General features: G+C 41.6%; 1 protein-coding gene across 1 annotated transcript in view; it reads right to left on the bottom strand.

Annotated features, from left to right (window-relative positions):
* Pld5 (phospholipase D family member 5) overlaps positions 1-15768 on the bottom strand; it is a 326043-nt gene that overhangs the window by 123308 nt on the left and 186967 nt on the right. The window contains exon 4 of the mRNA XM_038349747.1: positions 2698-2809. Within this exon, the coding sequence (XP_038205675.1) occupies positions 2698-2809 (112 nt within the window). The remainder of the gene's footprint in view (positions 1-2697; positions 2810-15768) is intronic.

The following is a 15768-nucleotide window of genomic DNA, read 5'->3' as shown; positions in this document are numbered from 1 at the left end:
CCATAAAGCCAGGCACAGTAGCTATGCCTGGAATTCTAGTGCTTGGGAGGCTGGAGTTGGGTGACTGCTGTGAATCCTAAGCCAGCCTGAGCCACAGGATTGGTTCTAAACCAGTCTGAGCTACAGAAAACAAACACAAGATAAACGACATAAAATTCTGACTTCAATCAATGAATTATGACCACCCGTAAACAAGAATGAAATATCTGCTGTTGAAGATGCTGCAGTGTTCAGTAGGGCCCCACAACTGTCAGCTGTCCAGCAGGACAGGGGATGCTGTCTACGGAGCTCACCTGCTAATGAGGGAAGTCCCAAATGTCAGTTCCATTCAAACCACAGACTGCACCTGTGTGAATCACCCGACGAGATCTTAGTCACAGAGGACACAAATGACATGATGCCAGACACCACTGTGAATGCCGTGAGGCTGAAGTTTCAGACACCACATTGTGGGAATATACATTTCTGTTCTTTATCAATTTCTTAGTCTCTGGCATTTAATTGGAGTCACACAGCCGACTAAGAGACTCTCTGATTGTGTATCATTCATCCACCCATCCATCTACCCATCCATCCACCCATCCACCATCCATCCACCCATCCATCCACCCATCCATCCACCCATCCATCCATTCACCCATCCACCCACCTATCATCCATCCACAGCACCTTTACAAGATTTAGCAAGGGCTATAGCTAGGAATAACTGGTACTTCTCAGGCCCTTTCTTCCACCATTAATAAGCCCAAGGATATGCAAACAGATTTATTGAGAAAAGCATTCTGAAGACTGCAAATACAGCCCTTTTCACTCCCCAGTTACCCAAAGGGAATCCCTTCCTAAAGGGTGTGTTAGAGAGCAAATGGTAGGGACTCAATTGGATGTATTTTTTAAATGTGAAAAGTAATAATACATTTCAGAGCCATTTAAACTATGCCTGAACTGGGTATTGACTAGTTTTAAAAAGTATGCTAACTGGAAAAAAAAATTAATTGAAAAATTTCAGATACAGCAACATCCCACACATATTTAAACTTTCCTACACAGAGAAAATAAACAAGCAAATAGTTATAGGTATAGTAGCTCTTGTCTGGAACCTCAGCAGTCTGGGGACAGAGGCAGGAGGCTTGCAAATTTGAAGCCAGCCTGGTCTACATAGTGAGGCCTAGGTCAGCCAGGGCTACATGCTGAGATTCGATCTCAAAAGATCAAAACAAAATGATAACACTGACCCTAGTAGCACAGTGATAGGTTTTGTGGTAAGTGTTCCCCCAAAGCCCCATGTCAGGATGGCTTGGCCTTCAGTCTATGTGCTGTATGGATGGTGGTGGAGCCTTAAGGTGGCATCCTAAACGTCCCCAAAGAAAGACTGATAACTTGGTCTCTCCCTGTTTTTCTGATATGCTTTGTGGCTGTCTTAAGCCAAACAATCTCCTCTGTCATGTGCCAGCACTTAGAACTATTCACCAGAGGCCCAGTGCAGTAGGGACAGTTGACAAGGGACTCAATTATGGAATAATCTGTCATAGTAAAGCTTTTCCTTTATTACGTTAATTATCTCAGGTACTTTCTTATAGCAATGCAAAGCTGTCTATACAATGTTGATGTGTATATCCAACCTTACATCTTTTATGTCTCTATTTCAATTATTTATTTAACTTTATTTTGTGACAAGGTTTCTCTGTGTAATAGTCCTGGCTGTCTTGGAATTCACTTTGTAGACCAGGCTGGTCTTGAACTCACAGAGATCCATCTGCCTCTGCCTCTGCCTCCTGAGTACTGGGATTAAAGGCATGAGCCACCATGCCTAGCTTCAATATGTTTTATGTCACTTGGGCTCAGTTACGAGGGTCAATCTGTCCTACTTTTAGAAACTATTATCACTTAGTGCTGGAAGGACGGTGACAGCATGCACACTCTGTTCAAACAGCAGACAGCTGAGAGCCAACACAGCCGGGTAAAACACGGAGACTCCCGGAGGACCTCGCCTTGTTCTCTTCTTGCAACTTGAACATTTTCTCTGGGTTTCAGGTGTCAATCTGTTCTACACATCAGCAGTTTTGCACAGGAAATGCTGAGAAAATGATTTTACAAAATTAAAAAAAAACTATTTGGAATTGAGAATCCAGCTAGAGATGATGCTAGGGAAAGAAAATTATGCCAGAACGAAGCTCAGTGTGGCTGTGGTCAGGGCACACCGCAGAGTGGATGAGTGAATGAGGTTTCCTGTGGAATTATCCTAAAGTCAGGAATCATAGTGCTTCTGGGGTTCCTAGACCCAAGCGTATTAAGATTACATCACACAAAGAGGATTTCCACCTGATTGGCAGGAGAGAAATGGAAACCTAGTACTTAATTCCCTTGAAGTGGCTCTTTTCTTCAGATCAAAGTACTGATCTGTGCAGAAAAGTCTGATTCTTCTTTTTAACTAAACATCATTTAATGGACAGAATATGATTTCTCATAAACCAATATACAATATACCACTATCAAGATCTCAGTAGCACTGGTTAATTAGTTTCCTCACTTCATAGCTGTAATCAGGGTTTTGTTTTATCGTGGGGGGTGGGGCCAAAGGAGGACTAAGAAACAATATGTGTAATGTACTAATGAGAAAGAAATGATGTATTATTTAAGCGAAATTCACGGTATTGTCACAGAATGTCCACGGTAAAGTAGCATCGACCTTGGCCTTACCCTTTAATTTCAAGGCTTCTAATACCTTTGAAGCGGCAGTCACGTCGCTCACCAGCTTGATTTCGATGTTTTGTGAAGTCAGCTGGAGCAATTTCTCAAAGAGACGTTGACCCTGGGAAAAATATTCAGAGACAAAGGAAGACAGAAACCTAAATGTTTGCCATTTGGAGTTGGTATAAATAAACCTTTTAAACTTTATGTATTCAGATTGCAAAAGGCAAGCGCTCCAATGACAGATATTCACAGATGTGCGAAGTTCTCTGAGTTTCATGACTAGAATAGAAACACGAACGTAGATGGCATGCTGTCTTTTCAGGCACTGTGTAATCCAGCAATCTGCAATAATAATTTTAATAACAGAATACAAATTTACTTCCCTTTTGCTTTTAAAGCTGTAGCTACCTGCAGATAAAGACGTAGTGGAAAAATATTCAATAGCCACACTTTGGCACAAAAAGACCAACTGTTTTTTTTTTTTTAATTTACAAACTATGCTTTTTAATCTCACTGGTCTCCAGTGCTTTCCTTATAAATACAGACTACATTCACTTTGGAAGATTTCTATGATGTCAGCAGAGATCATCAAAATGAGTGGGGGCATTTACGGTCACTGATTTACTTCATCTTCTCTAAAAACTATTTCATTGAACGAAACAAACATTCTTTATCTCTATATATTTATATATAATATGTTTATATTTATATAACAACTGTAAAATGAGGCTTGCCTAGTAAGAGTCTCACAAGCATATAATCTTTGTAAGATGTATTTCGGGTAGACTGAGTGATGGAGGAGCCAGGCATGACCCTGTCTCCAGGGATGACACTGGACTAGCACATAGTGCTTGTTTTCCATCTGTGTTTAGATAGGCACTGGTCTATTGTTTCTGAGCTTTCATGTTTGTTTGTGTGGACCTCAAACACAAATACCTTCAAAAGGGCCAGCTGGATAAGGCTTAGGTCTTAATGGGCCCCAAGGGAGCCATTAAGCTTACCTTATCTTGATAAAAATCCGTGGTTGGTAATGATTATTTATAAAGGATTTGGTGATTGGGAGGAGTTGATGAAGCAAATGAGGATGCAAATGGGGATACAAACGAGCATGCAAATGAGGATGCAAATGAAGATCCAAGCAGTGATTCCGGAATAGCCTCCTTATGGAGGAGGAAGATTAAAGATTAAAAGCCAAGGAGCTGGTGTGACAGCTGACAGCAGAAAGGGGTGTCTGGCACCTCTCGCTTGGAGCTGGCCAGCAGCCAAAGGTTTATATCCCCTGGGTACTGGGGGATACCCTCTGCCTTGCAGCCTGTTAGTAGAGGTTGAGGTTGCCCACTGTGAAGCTTACCTCTGTCTCTAGAAGTTCTCAGTACCCCAGAGCCTAGGGGTAACTTCACCCCTAATGGACAGCATGGGGAAAACACATAATTGAAAGATGCAAATGCCTTTTAACAAGGCCTAAAGAGGAACAACAGTGTGGGATGGTGACCCCCAGCTGCTGGTTTGCAGCTCTTGGTATGGGAGGCTATTCTTTTTCTTACAATTTATCATGTACGTGTGAGTGGGAGCCACTGTGCTGTGTGTGCACAGGGGTTGGCGGAAGGCAGTTGGAGGCACCAGACGTCCTGGAGCTGGAGTTACTGGTGGTTGTGAGCTGACACACATGAGTGCTGGGAACTTAACGACTCTGGAAGAGCAGCAAGTGCTCTTAACTGCTGAGACTCTTCTCCATTACCCTTGGTGTGTGAATTCTGAGTGAGGGCACAGGTAACAAGAGGCTTCATACACAGTGTGAGGGCACATGCACGTCGTGGAGCTCATGGCTCTTCCTGTTCCACATAAGCCACTCGTAGGGCTGTCTGCACCGTGCGGATTGCCATCCCACCCCTCACCCTGGTCAACATAGATTCATGCAAGTTGGTTGTATTTTTCCATTTCACACAAAAACCCACGTTGTGTCTTGGCAATATCCTATAGCTAGTGAGTCAGTGTTTTTTCTTATGTTCATTTTTTAAAATTTTTAGTTAACAAAACACATTTAGCAGGAATAAATAGAAGTTATCACTCAACCCATCTTCATTCTAGACCCTACACCTTAAGCTTTCTCCCCTTGTATTCTTTTGTGCGAACTCTTATACACGAATGAAAATAGAAACTCCGAAACCTACAGATGAAGGCAGACTGCCATTAAATGGAGCTGCCTTTCCCCGTTAGTGGGTGTGGGATGACTCAGGCTAGGGAATCTGATGGGTTCAACAGTAACACTCACTATGATGAACTTGGGCTTGTAGAACTTCTGTCCATAGGCTTGAGTGGAACTTCTACTAAGTCATTGGTTTCTACTAAGTCATTGGTTTCTGACATATTATGTCCCTGCCCCAACATTTTTGTTATAATAAATGTTATAAATTATATAACATTTAGAATGTACCAACTTTCTGTGTGTGTTGGGGGGGCTGGGTATGTGTATGCATATGATGTTGTGTATGCATATGATGGGGTGCACATGTTTCTGCGTGTGCGCTTATAGAAACTCAGTGTCAGTTTGGGATGCCATTCTTTGATACCATTTACCTTGATTTTTGAATTGTTTTTGAGACAGATGCTAGGCAGACTGGCCAGCAAGCCCTGGGAATACACCTGTTTCTGATTCCCCAGTGCTGGGAGTACAAGCACATGCCACCATGCCTGCTTGTTTGCTTTTTCTTTTCTTTCTTCTTTCCTTCCTTCTTCTTTTTCCTTCCTTCCTTCCTTCCTTCCTTCCTTCCTTCCTTCCTTCCTTCCTCCCTTTAGCACGGCTTCAGGGGATCAAATCCAAACAATTTATGGGCTGAGCCATCTCTCCAACGTCACAATGTACTAACTTTCAAAAGTATAGTTTTCAAGATTTCAATGTGTTTCTGCATATGTGTCTGTGTGGGGGCCTGTGAGTGAAGGTGTCAGGAGAGACCAGAAGAGGCGGTAGGACTCCCTGGAGCTGGGGTTTCAGGTGGTGGTGAACTCTCTGACTAGGGCGTTGAGAACCAGACTTGCGTCCTCTTCAAGGGGAGGACGTGCAGTGGTTACGAAGCACTCTTATCTGCAGCAGCAACTCTCCGGCTCACACTTGACAAAGCTTTACACGTTATGCCGTGTGTAGGTCTCCAGCAATTTTCTCTGTGTTGAACTGGCTCATTTAAAAAATTAAAGGAAGAAAGAGAAGTAACAAAAACCTCATGGCTTTTAAATATCAACAGAAATTTAAAAATCTTATCCTTTCTTCTGAAAACTATTATTCACTAGTTAGACTCATGAACCAAGCATGGATGTAAGGTTGATTTTAAACTAGGTACATATATCAGCATGTGTGCATGGAATCATGTGTGGTTAATATTGAATGTTAACATCACAGTATCCAGAATCACCCAGGATACACATGCCTGTGAGGGATTACCTGGGTTAGGTTATTGATGTAGGAAATCCTGCCTTAGCTGTGGATGGCACCACGGCATGATTTTGTTGAGGTATTTTATCACTGCAAACAGAAAAGTAACTATGGAAGGTTCCCTGGGAAGAAATGAGACTTAAGGTGAGAAGATAATTAAGGCCTTATACACCTTAACAAAGATAATGAAAAGGGTTTTTAGCCCTGGGCTAAGGAAGCTGGTTATGGGAAGGTGAGCAGAGAAATTGTATGGTCAGGTAGGGTAGTCTTGCTATGCCTACAGGAGAGAAGACTCTCAGATGGTAGGAAATGTCTTTGGGAGTATCTCTCTTCTTATTGAAGAGACATGCTTTATGAAGGGAGTTTTCCTTTATGAATGCAACCATCCTTTACAAAAAAGGGAAAATACACTCTATTCTAGGTAGAGATAAGAAGCTTTCCCTGTACATGCTGGTTCTCACTTGCCATTGGGCAAAATAATCTGCATGTTCAAGATGCATATTTTGGGGTAACATATTTTGATTCTGGCACCCTTCAACCCATAGTGAAGTGGGGGTTATAAATTATTCTTGTTTCTGTTGACTCAAAATAACTGGTACAGAGAATGAAATGCCAAAATACAACATGAAAGGAAAAAGCAAAGATATTAAGTGTGACAGAGAAGCTGTGCTTGGTACAATGAACTCGAGAGAAGTGTATAGACCATAGGGGGTAGTTCTCAAATTTGCCTTATAATAAAACTCTTTGATCACATAAAATGTATTTTTATTTTATTTGTGTATGTGTGTGTTCATGATCATGTATATGTGCACATGGGCATGTGTGTACATGTGTGTGTGTGGAGGTCAGAAGAACAACCTTGGGTTATTTCCTCAGATGTCTTCTATCTTTTGTTTAAAGGGTCTCTCATTGAACTGGAACTTCCCAAAGCATATAAGGCCAGAAAGCTTCAGTGGTTATAATAACGTAACCCCATCATACCTCTGATGACATTACAAGCACATGCCACCATATCCAGTTTTGTATGTGGGTTTGGAGAACTGAATTCACATCCTCATGCTTGCGGCAGAAGAACTTTATCAACAGAGCTATCTCTCTCTCTGCCCCTAAAATAAAATCTTGAACTTAGCATTTCCTTAAATTTTTTCTGTGTTCTCTTGTGTAGAATTCAGGGACTCCATAGATGACTTGCAAAAGCCATAGAATCATCAAGATTCCGAGATTTGATAACCAAATGAGAATGCCATAGATATAAGCTACTTTGGAGATCCACCAATCTTTTTTGGTAATTAAGAACATTGGAGAAAAACAACAGCAAACAAAACAAAATAAAAACTAAACCATGAGGGACAGGCTGAAGATACTCAGACTGCTGGTGGCCATTCAGGCCTCGGGGCTTTGGCTGTTCTCAGTCAGAACCATTTTGTTTAGAAAGAGGTTACTTCCAGGTCTCCCACTCCCATCAAGGGACATCACAAAGATATGAAGACCTCTCACTAGTCCTCACTTCCTCATGTATCCCTCTACTTCTTTAGGAGACCTGGACAATAACACATGAGACTCTGGAGGATACTCAATACTCAAGTCATGGTGATGCTCAAACATTTATGTCTTTTTTGTTGGATCCACTTCAATATATTGATACTTCTTTTCATCAAAATGTTGATAGCCTTTTCCTTCTAGGTGTTAAAAGGTAAATTGGAAGGAATTACTAGTCCTCCACTGGGGCAAGTGGAAAACATCATCCATCAATTCCTTCCTTAGTCCCAGACCCGGGAATGCTGCCTTGATGTCTGTCTTGCCTCTTAGAGAACAAGCATCTCTGGGGTCATTTGAGTGGAGTGAAAAACACACGTCAGGTGCCTTTGACCCCCAAACTCTAACTCTGCAGCTGGAAGAATAGATTTTCTGAGACATGCTGTTTAAAACACAACCTATAACCAAGTTAATAATACGCTTTGAGATTATTTATAACTATGTACTCATTCTGCTTACATACTCTGTAGGCAACCTGCACAGAGTTAGCTGACTTTTAAGGTTCATCTTGTAATCAGTACTACTGTACTGTGGACTTCCAATGTAGTTAACTCCTACAAGCTCAGCTGAATGCACAGCCTAGGTCGTACTCCGTGGGGCTCTTTTCCCTGTCTGTCCAACAGCTGAGCAGTATTGATCTGCCTTAAGCTTCTAAACAGTGGAGTCAACTGACCATGGCTTACACTTTTCAACACTGTGAGTCAAAGTAAATTTCTGTTCTTTATAAATTGATTATCATAGGTAGTCATCCAAGAGATTGAAAGCTGACTGACACAAACATAGCGGGTACCCAATGATATAGAAACCAGATGTGGTTGGGATGGAACCTAGGACTTGAGCACTAATGTAGACAAATAACAAAGGATACTACAGCCATGATTCAGTGTCAGGAGCATTTATCACGAGCTATTGTGGATCGTGATGCAATTACAGCTTATAGCAATTGATAATTCAGATGTCAAACAACCAGGGAAATTATTTTGCACACACAAACAAGAAGATAATCATCAATCAATCCATTGGAAGAAATAAGAAAGTAGATGAACTAAGTCAGAATAATTTAAAAAAAAAAAAACCTACCCAATTTAGGAAAGATATGACCCCACCTAAGACCCTAAGCAATAGTGGAGAGGTTTCCTGACCTAGCCTTTCCCTGTAATCAGATGATGACTACCTTAATTGTCATCATAGAACCTTCATCCAGCAACTGATGGAAGGAGATGCAGAGATCCACAGCTAAGTACTGGGCCGAGCTTCATGGAAATCAGTCAAAGAGAGGGAGGAGCAATAATATGAGCAAAGGGGACAAGACTGTAATGGGGATAGGATACCTACAGAAAAAGCTGACCTGAGCTAGTGGGAGCTCACTGACTGGAATGATAGTGGGGAAACCTGCATAGGACCAAACTCAGCACTCTGCATGTGAGTGACAGTTGTGTAGCTTGGACAGTCTGTAGGACCACTGGCAGTGGGACCAGGATTTATCCCGACTGCTTGAACTGGCTTTTTGGAGCCCATTCTTTTTGGAGGAATACATTGCTCAGCCTAAATATAGGGAGGAAGGCCTTGGTACTGCTTCAAAGTGATGACCCCCCCATGGGAAGTCTTACCCTCTCTGAGGAGTGAATGGGGAGTAAGGTGAGGGAAGCTGGAGGAGGGGAGTGAGTGAGAACTGGGATAGATTTGTAAAATGAGAAAAGATCATTTAAAAAATTAATTAAAAGATAAATCTAAGAAAAGTAAAAAAAATTGATGGTAGAGAAATACCTGGACCCTCTGTAAAACAGCTGGACATAAAGGACTGAAATACTTACATACCTCTGACCAAAGGGGGGAATAAAATAACTCAGAAAGGAACTCATGTCTGACTAGCAAGGAACATACCAGCGACAGCACTGAGTTCCATCAGTGGAGAGATGATAGTCTAGAATCCTGGGCCCATACAAGAACTTTCATGTTGGGGTGAAGGAGTAAAGCATTTGCAGATATGAAGAGATTTAGCAACTGTCCTGTGTTGGGGGATATTCAATCACACTGTGGACCCCAAGTTTGAGGAAGGATGTGTTCTTTGGGAGATGCCAGGAAGGAGAGAAGGTTAGGTAGGTGCTACTCAAACTCTCTGAGCTAGTAGGTTTTCACACCAGCCTTTGAATTTCAAGTTTTATTTATACATAGAATATAGAGATTTAGCTAAATCTATTTTTAGCAGCAGTGGCAGAGCCAGTGCCTACAGAAACAGAATTCCCACCAGATGACCTGAGCAGGGACTTTGGCAGAAAAGCAGTTTGATAACTGTGGAGTCACAATTGCTGACTGAAATAGCAGGAGATTAAGGCACAGCCACTGGGCTGAAGTTAGAACAACACATTGGGCACCACTCCTGTCTGTATACCCCATATGAGGAACAGCTTTAAGGAAGGACTTTAACCAAATAGAAACAAAACAAAACAAAACAAAACAAAAGTCTTTGAACAATGTAAAAGAAGATGGTGGGAAATGGGTGGGGCATAATATTTTCTGCATCATTAGTATTAAATACACTTGCTAAATAAAGATTCTTAACAGAGAGATTCATTATGCAAAACAGGAGCAGGTGCATTAGGGACACTGAAACAATAGTCTGCAAAGAACTAATATTTCTCTAGGGAATCCATGCAGGGTGAGTCTTGGTGCCAGAGGAGCAGCTGTCTCCTGTGTAATGAGTCTGTCTGTTCTGTGTGTGTGTGTGTGTGTGTGTGTGTGTGTTTGCATGTGTGAAATGTCAACTGTAATTTGTTATAGTTTTTCAGATATTTTATAATAGGAGACTATTGCCAATAGAAAATGTACAATTGTTCTTTTAAAAAGAAACTACTAAGTTACAGACATTGTGTACACCCATATTCCTTGCACTCAGTAGAGGCAGGGATGTTGCTGCAAATTTGAGGTTGCCTACAGATATCTGGTCTCAACTCAAAACATCAAGGCAAAAATGACAAACAAAACAAGAAAAGAAAGAAAAGAAGGAGAAAAAGAAGAGAAAGAGAGAGAGGGGGAGGAAGGAGAAAAAGAAGAAAGGAAGAAGGAAAGAACTAAAAGGAGAGCTATTATAAGATAAGAAATACATACAGGGGAATAGAGAAAACAAACAACCAAACAAACACAGCCCCAAGGCTCATATAAGACAAGCTTAATCTTCACTTGATCCAGAGAATTAGGAAGAATGCCTTTGGTACCATGATTTATTGACTTCTACATCACTGGCTTTGGGAGAAATCACACAAGTTAAAGACCTGCCAAGAATGTTATTTATGCATTTGTATCAGAATAATGATCTCCCTTGGAAATATACTGGAATACAAGCAAGAACATAATCATAATGAGTCAACAGATGGAGAGAGAGGAGCGTGGAGAAGCAGCAGAAAGTATCCAGAAAGAATAGACTGGGGGGGAGGGGGAAAAAAAAAGAATAGACTGGGGAGGACAGAATCCACAGGGGTTTGAGAACCGCCAAGAGGCAAAGGGCAGAGGCAGGCCTTTCTGGGTGCATGCTCTCATAGCTTCTGTTGTCTTTTAGGTTTTACTACTGTGTTTTTGGTTTTGTATTTCCAGCAAACAACACAGTTCCTCCATGAAAGTCTGCTCAATAAAGGCACATTCGAAACCCATTTGCTGTCACTTGTTTTAAATGGGAGCATGCTGACATAAGCAAGCACTTGCTCAGCGTTGATGGTGTGGGGCTGGCGAAAGATGCTGTTTTGAAGCCGGAGCCGCTCTTCCTCGTAGGCTATGCTGGCTTATGCTGACACTGCACCAGGACTCTGTTGAAATTGTGTTTGGTCTGGAGCTGACAGTTAGTTCTCAGGAGGGATTTATGGTCTGATGTGAACCCACAGCTCCCTGCTATGGCCATAAGCTAGTCAATCAAGATACAGGGATAAATACCGCCCCAGATCCAGATCCAGAGTCCAGGAATCCATGGGTTACTCAAGGGGTTATAGAAACAAAACAAATCAACAAACGAAAAACAAAAACAAAAAACAACAAAAGAGCTGCTGTCTAGTCACTGAGAGAACAATATAATACACTGAAGTGGGCAAAAATCAGGCTGACAAGCCAGGTGGGGAAGGGACCAACCTGGGCTGTTTTAAAACATGAAAATCAAATCTTGTTTATTAGACTGGCACATTTTCCATCAGCAGTTCAATCCTGGTTGACCAGTGGACTCCTCTAGCCATTTTTAAGCTTGGCCTCTTTCCAAGTGGTATAACGTAAAACTGTTCTGGGTGGGGGTGGGGGAAGCACACCTATCTAGTTTTATGGCTCCCAGATTCTTCTGAGCAGTCATGGTTGTGAACTGCCACATGGGGAGCAGGGACTGGGGATCTACAGAGGGAAAAAGCACATGTATCCTTCTCCCATCTTTATCTAAAACTCGAGGACGATGTAAACGTGTATTCCAGGCACGACATTGGCCTCCTCTCATACTGGCTGAAGTCTGTGTGGACAGTCAGATATTTATTCCTGTTTTACAACAATTCAGAGTTGGGGGTCCACTAAGCTTAAGGTTCCATATGTGAAAAATAGAAGTAGTGTCTTTTTGAGCTCTGTTTCATTGTTTCGTAAGTATTAAATCAAACTCACAAAGCAATATGAGGCAGGCATTATCATAAATGTCTTACAGATGAGGAAATAAGAATCAAAGGAGTTATGACATTGTTAAGTGTGGTCACACCTATTAAGCTACTAGGCATATCAAATACATTAAATGCCAAATCCTATAGCTATGGTATGAGGAAAGTCCCCCATGGCTCCCTGCAGTCAGTGACATATACCATAGTGAAAAGACTGTGGTTCTATTAATCATTCTTTTCATATTAAAACAGAATATAAAGGCAAGTAGCTTTGTCTATGTGGCTTTTACTTTTGGAGCTTCTACGAACAATGGCTCCCTAACTTTGGGTTCCAAGTGAGGCAGCGCCTCAGCGTGTGAACTCATGTCTGAAGAAGACACTCTCCAAATGAGCCATGAGTCAGAATAAGAGGAAAACATTTGCATCCCGCAATCCTCTCTGAGGGCTAGGGCACAACCTCTGTGAGCTAAGGACTTCCACTAGCCCCTCACAGCTCCAAGGTTCTGCTGATTTCTAATTGTTCCCCAGGGCTTGAGACTGTCACCATGACCATATAGATAGGGCATGAAGGGCACCGAGTTCAGTGAAACAAGCCCATCACAGAAACAAGAGCATCGATGGTCTCCCTCAAAAGGAGAATCTAAGAAAACAGATCCCATAGAAGTTGAGAATACAAAGAGTGAATACCAGGGAATAGAGGGAGAATAGGGTTGGTGGAGTAGGGGGGAAGGGGACCGATGGGTCCAATAAGTATTATTCCATTGTGAAGCAAGAGGAACAAGTTCTATTGTTCTGTGTCTCACAGGGTAAATATAATTAACACTAATGCTTTAATTACCTCAATATAGTTAGAAGAATTTGGATGTATTTGCCATCAAGAAATGACAGAAGAAATGGATGTGCTAATTGCTCTGAGCTGATCATTACTTCACATATTAATCCATACATCATCCTGTGTCCCATAAATATGTACAAATATATGCCACTCAAAAACCTTAAATAGAAGAGATAATAAATCTATAACCTCTAACACCACTAAAAATTAGAATCCTTCTGGGTTCCAGAAATATTTATTACAAAGTAGATCCTGACTATGTATACAAGGGGTTGACAAGAAATCACAAGACTTGAAGAAGGAATGGAGACCAACTGAGGGCAGTAGGGACAGACATGAGGGGCTTAGATAATCACTGAATATGGAAAATTGAGGAGATGGAAGCTGGGAACAAGGGGTTCATAGACCCAGATGATGCAGCTAGAAGGGGGCATTATGGGCTAATATAAAAAGCAATTACAATATAAAATGTCAGCATTACTTATGAATAAATCATAGGTTGGTTATGAAACAAGGAAAAGCTTTACAAGTTAGAGGAAGTGAAGACTCTCAGCCATTGGTAAAGCCACAGCGAGAGTTAGCTGGAACATCACTACTATGAGGAAGAAATGGGTGACCTCAATGGACATAGCCTCATGGGCAGGACAGCAGGGTACATTCTACCTGTGCCGTGTAGCATGGGCTGGCCTCCAGTCCTCCATCCTCCTGCTCATTGAGATTATAGGCATGTGCCACCAAGCCTGGTTTGTTTTCATTTTGATCTCAGCAAACATAGACTGAGGCTGAAGATTATTTTCTAATAAAATCGCACTTTTCCAAGATCAAATGCATCAAAAATATTACCATAAAAGGTATAAAAACTATGTGAAGGCTAATTTTATATCAACTTGATACAAGCTACCTTAACTGAGGAAACCTTAACTAAGAAAATGTCCCCACCAGATCAGCCTGTGGACAAACCTTTGTGGGCATCTTTTCTTCTTGATTGATGACTGACATAGCAGGATGCAGCTCTCTGTAGGAGGTACCACCTCTGGGCATGCATTCTGGGGTTGTATACTAAAGCAGGCTGTGCAAATCATGGGGATCAAACTTGTAAACAGCTTTCCTCTATGGCCTCTATTTCAGTCCCTGCCTCCCAGTTCCTCCCTTGAGTTCCTGTCCTGTATTTCTTCAATAATGGACTATGATATGGAACTATTAACTGAAATAAACTTTATCATCTACACTCCCCCAAAGGAAAACAAATCAAAATTAAAAAAAAACTTCACCAGATAATGAGCGATGAAGCAACAGAAGGTAAAACATAAGAAAACGTAAGCTTATAAAATTCTTAGGAAAGGGCTTTTGGGTTCACCTTATTACTTAGCTTCTCTAGGATCATGAACTATAGGTTCAATATCCTTTGTTTATGGCTAGAACCCTCTGAATGTTGTTGACAATTGGGGCAGACTGAGGGGCCAACGATAATGGCCCTAGGATTTGTATCTACTGAATGTACTGGCTTTTTGGGATTCTATTCTCTTTGGGTGTATACCTTCCTAAGCCTGGATGTAGTGGGGAGGGCCTTGGACTTTCCACAGGGCAGGGTGCCTTGTCCTCTCTTAGGACTGGAGGGGGGTTGAGGGGAGAGTGTGTGGGGAAGCAGGAGGGAAGTGAGAGGAGGAAGTGGGAATTTTGATTGGTATTATTTATAAAGTAATAAAAAAAGAGAAAAGGCTTTTGGGGTATTGATGGGGGTATATGTTTCAGATATTTACGAAAACTGAGGTGGACCCTGACCTCAGAGATAGGGAAGGTTTTCTTTAATGAGTGAGTTAATCAAAGCCTAATGAACAGATGGGCGAAAAGCTCTCTCTCTCTCTCTCTCTCTCTCTCTCTCGTGTGTGTGTGTGTGTGTGTGTGTGTGTGTATAAAAATGTAAATAAACAGAGTGAAGGTCAGAACAGGGCACATCATGACAGTTTATCTAATCCTCATCTCCCTTGGGTCTCACTGATGTAATCACCCAGTTTCCACCAGAGGAAGCCTCTAACTCATTCCTGGTTAACAGTGTTAAACTGGCTGGAATGAGACCATTGGTGCATGCACAGATGGACGAGTGCACATGATAATATTTATGATAGCAATGAGCACACACACAGGCTCTAACTTAATCTACATTATCTGTTATCAACCTGGCTTTGATGTTGAGAAAATGGAGTCCCAGCCAGTCCTGTATCCTGGTCAACACCACACAGCTGCGAAGTAGGCAAATCCTACAGGCTTTCTGAGCTCTGCTAACCATTTAATGTGTAGAGACAGGATCAAGATGTACTTTGCAAACGACCTTCTGGATCATTGCGCTCTCTTATTCCTCATTAACTCCACAAAATCCTGTGTAATTTAAAAACAATCCAAATTTTCCAAAATCAAACAATTTCAATGTATCATCAGTTGGCAATCATGCCAATTGGGAGCTCTCTGGGACGCCAGCATCTAATTGATTTCGCATAAATGCATCTCTTCAACATTCTATCGTCTCAGCTCATTAATTATTTCATTTGGTGCCTCACTGTGAAGACAGAAAGAACTGGTACTCTCACTGCATGGGTTAGATAGAACTACTGATCAGCCTCCAGCAGTCACACGGCCTGGGTTTCCCCCCAAAAAAGTTTTGATTTCAT

Source organism: Arvicola amphibius, chromosome 12 (genome assembly GCF_903992535.2).
Source record: "Arvicola amphibius chromosome 12, mArvAmp1.2, whole genome shotgun sequence".
NCBI lineage: Eukaryota > Metazoa > Chordata > Mammalia > Rodentia > Cricetidae > Arvicola > Arvicola amphibius.
This window is presented reverse-complemented; position numbering and strand designations above follow the sequence as displayed.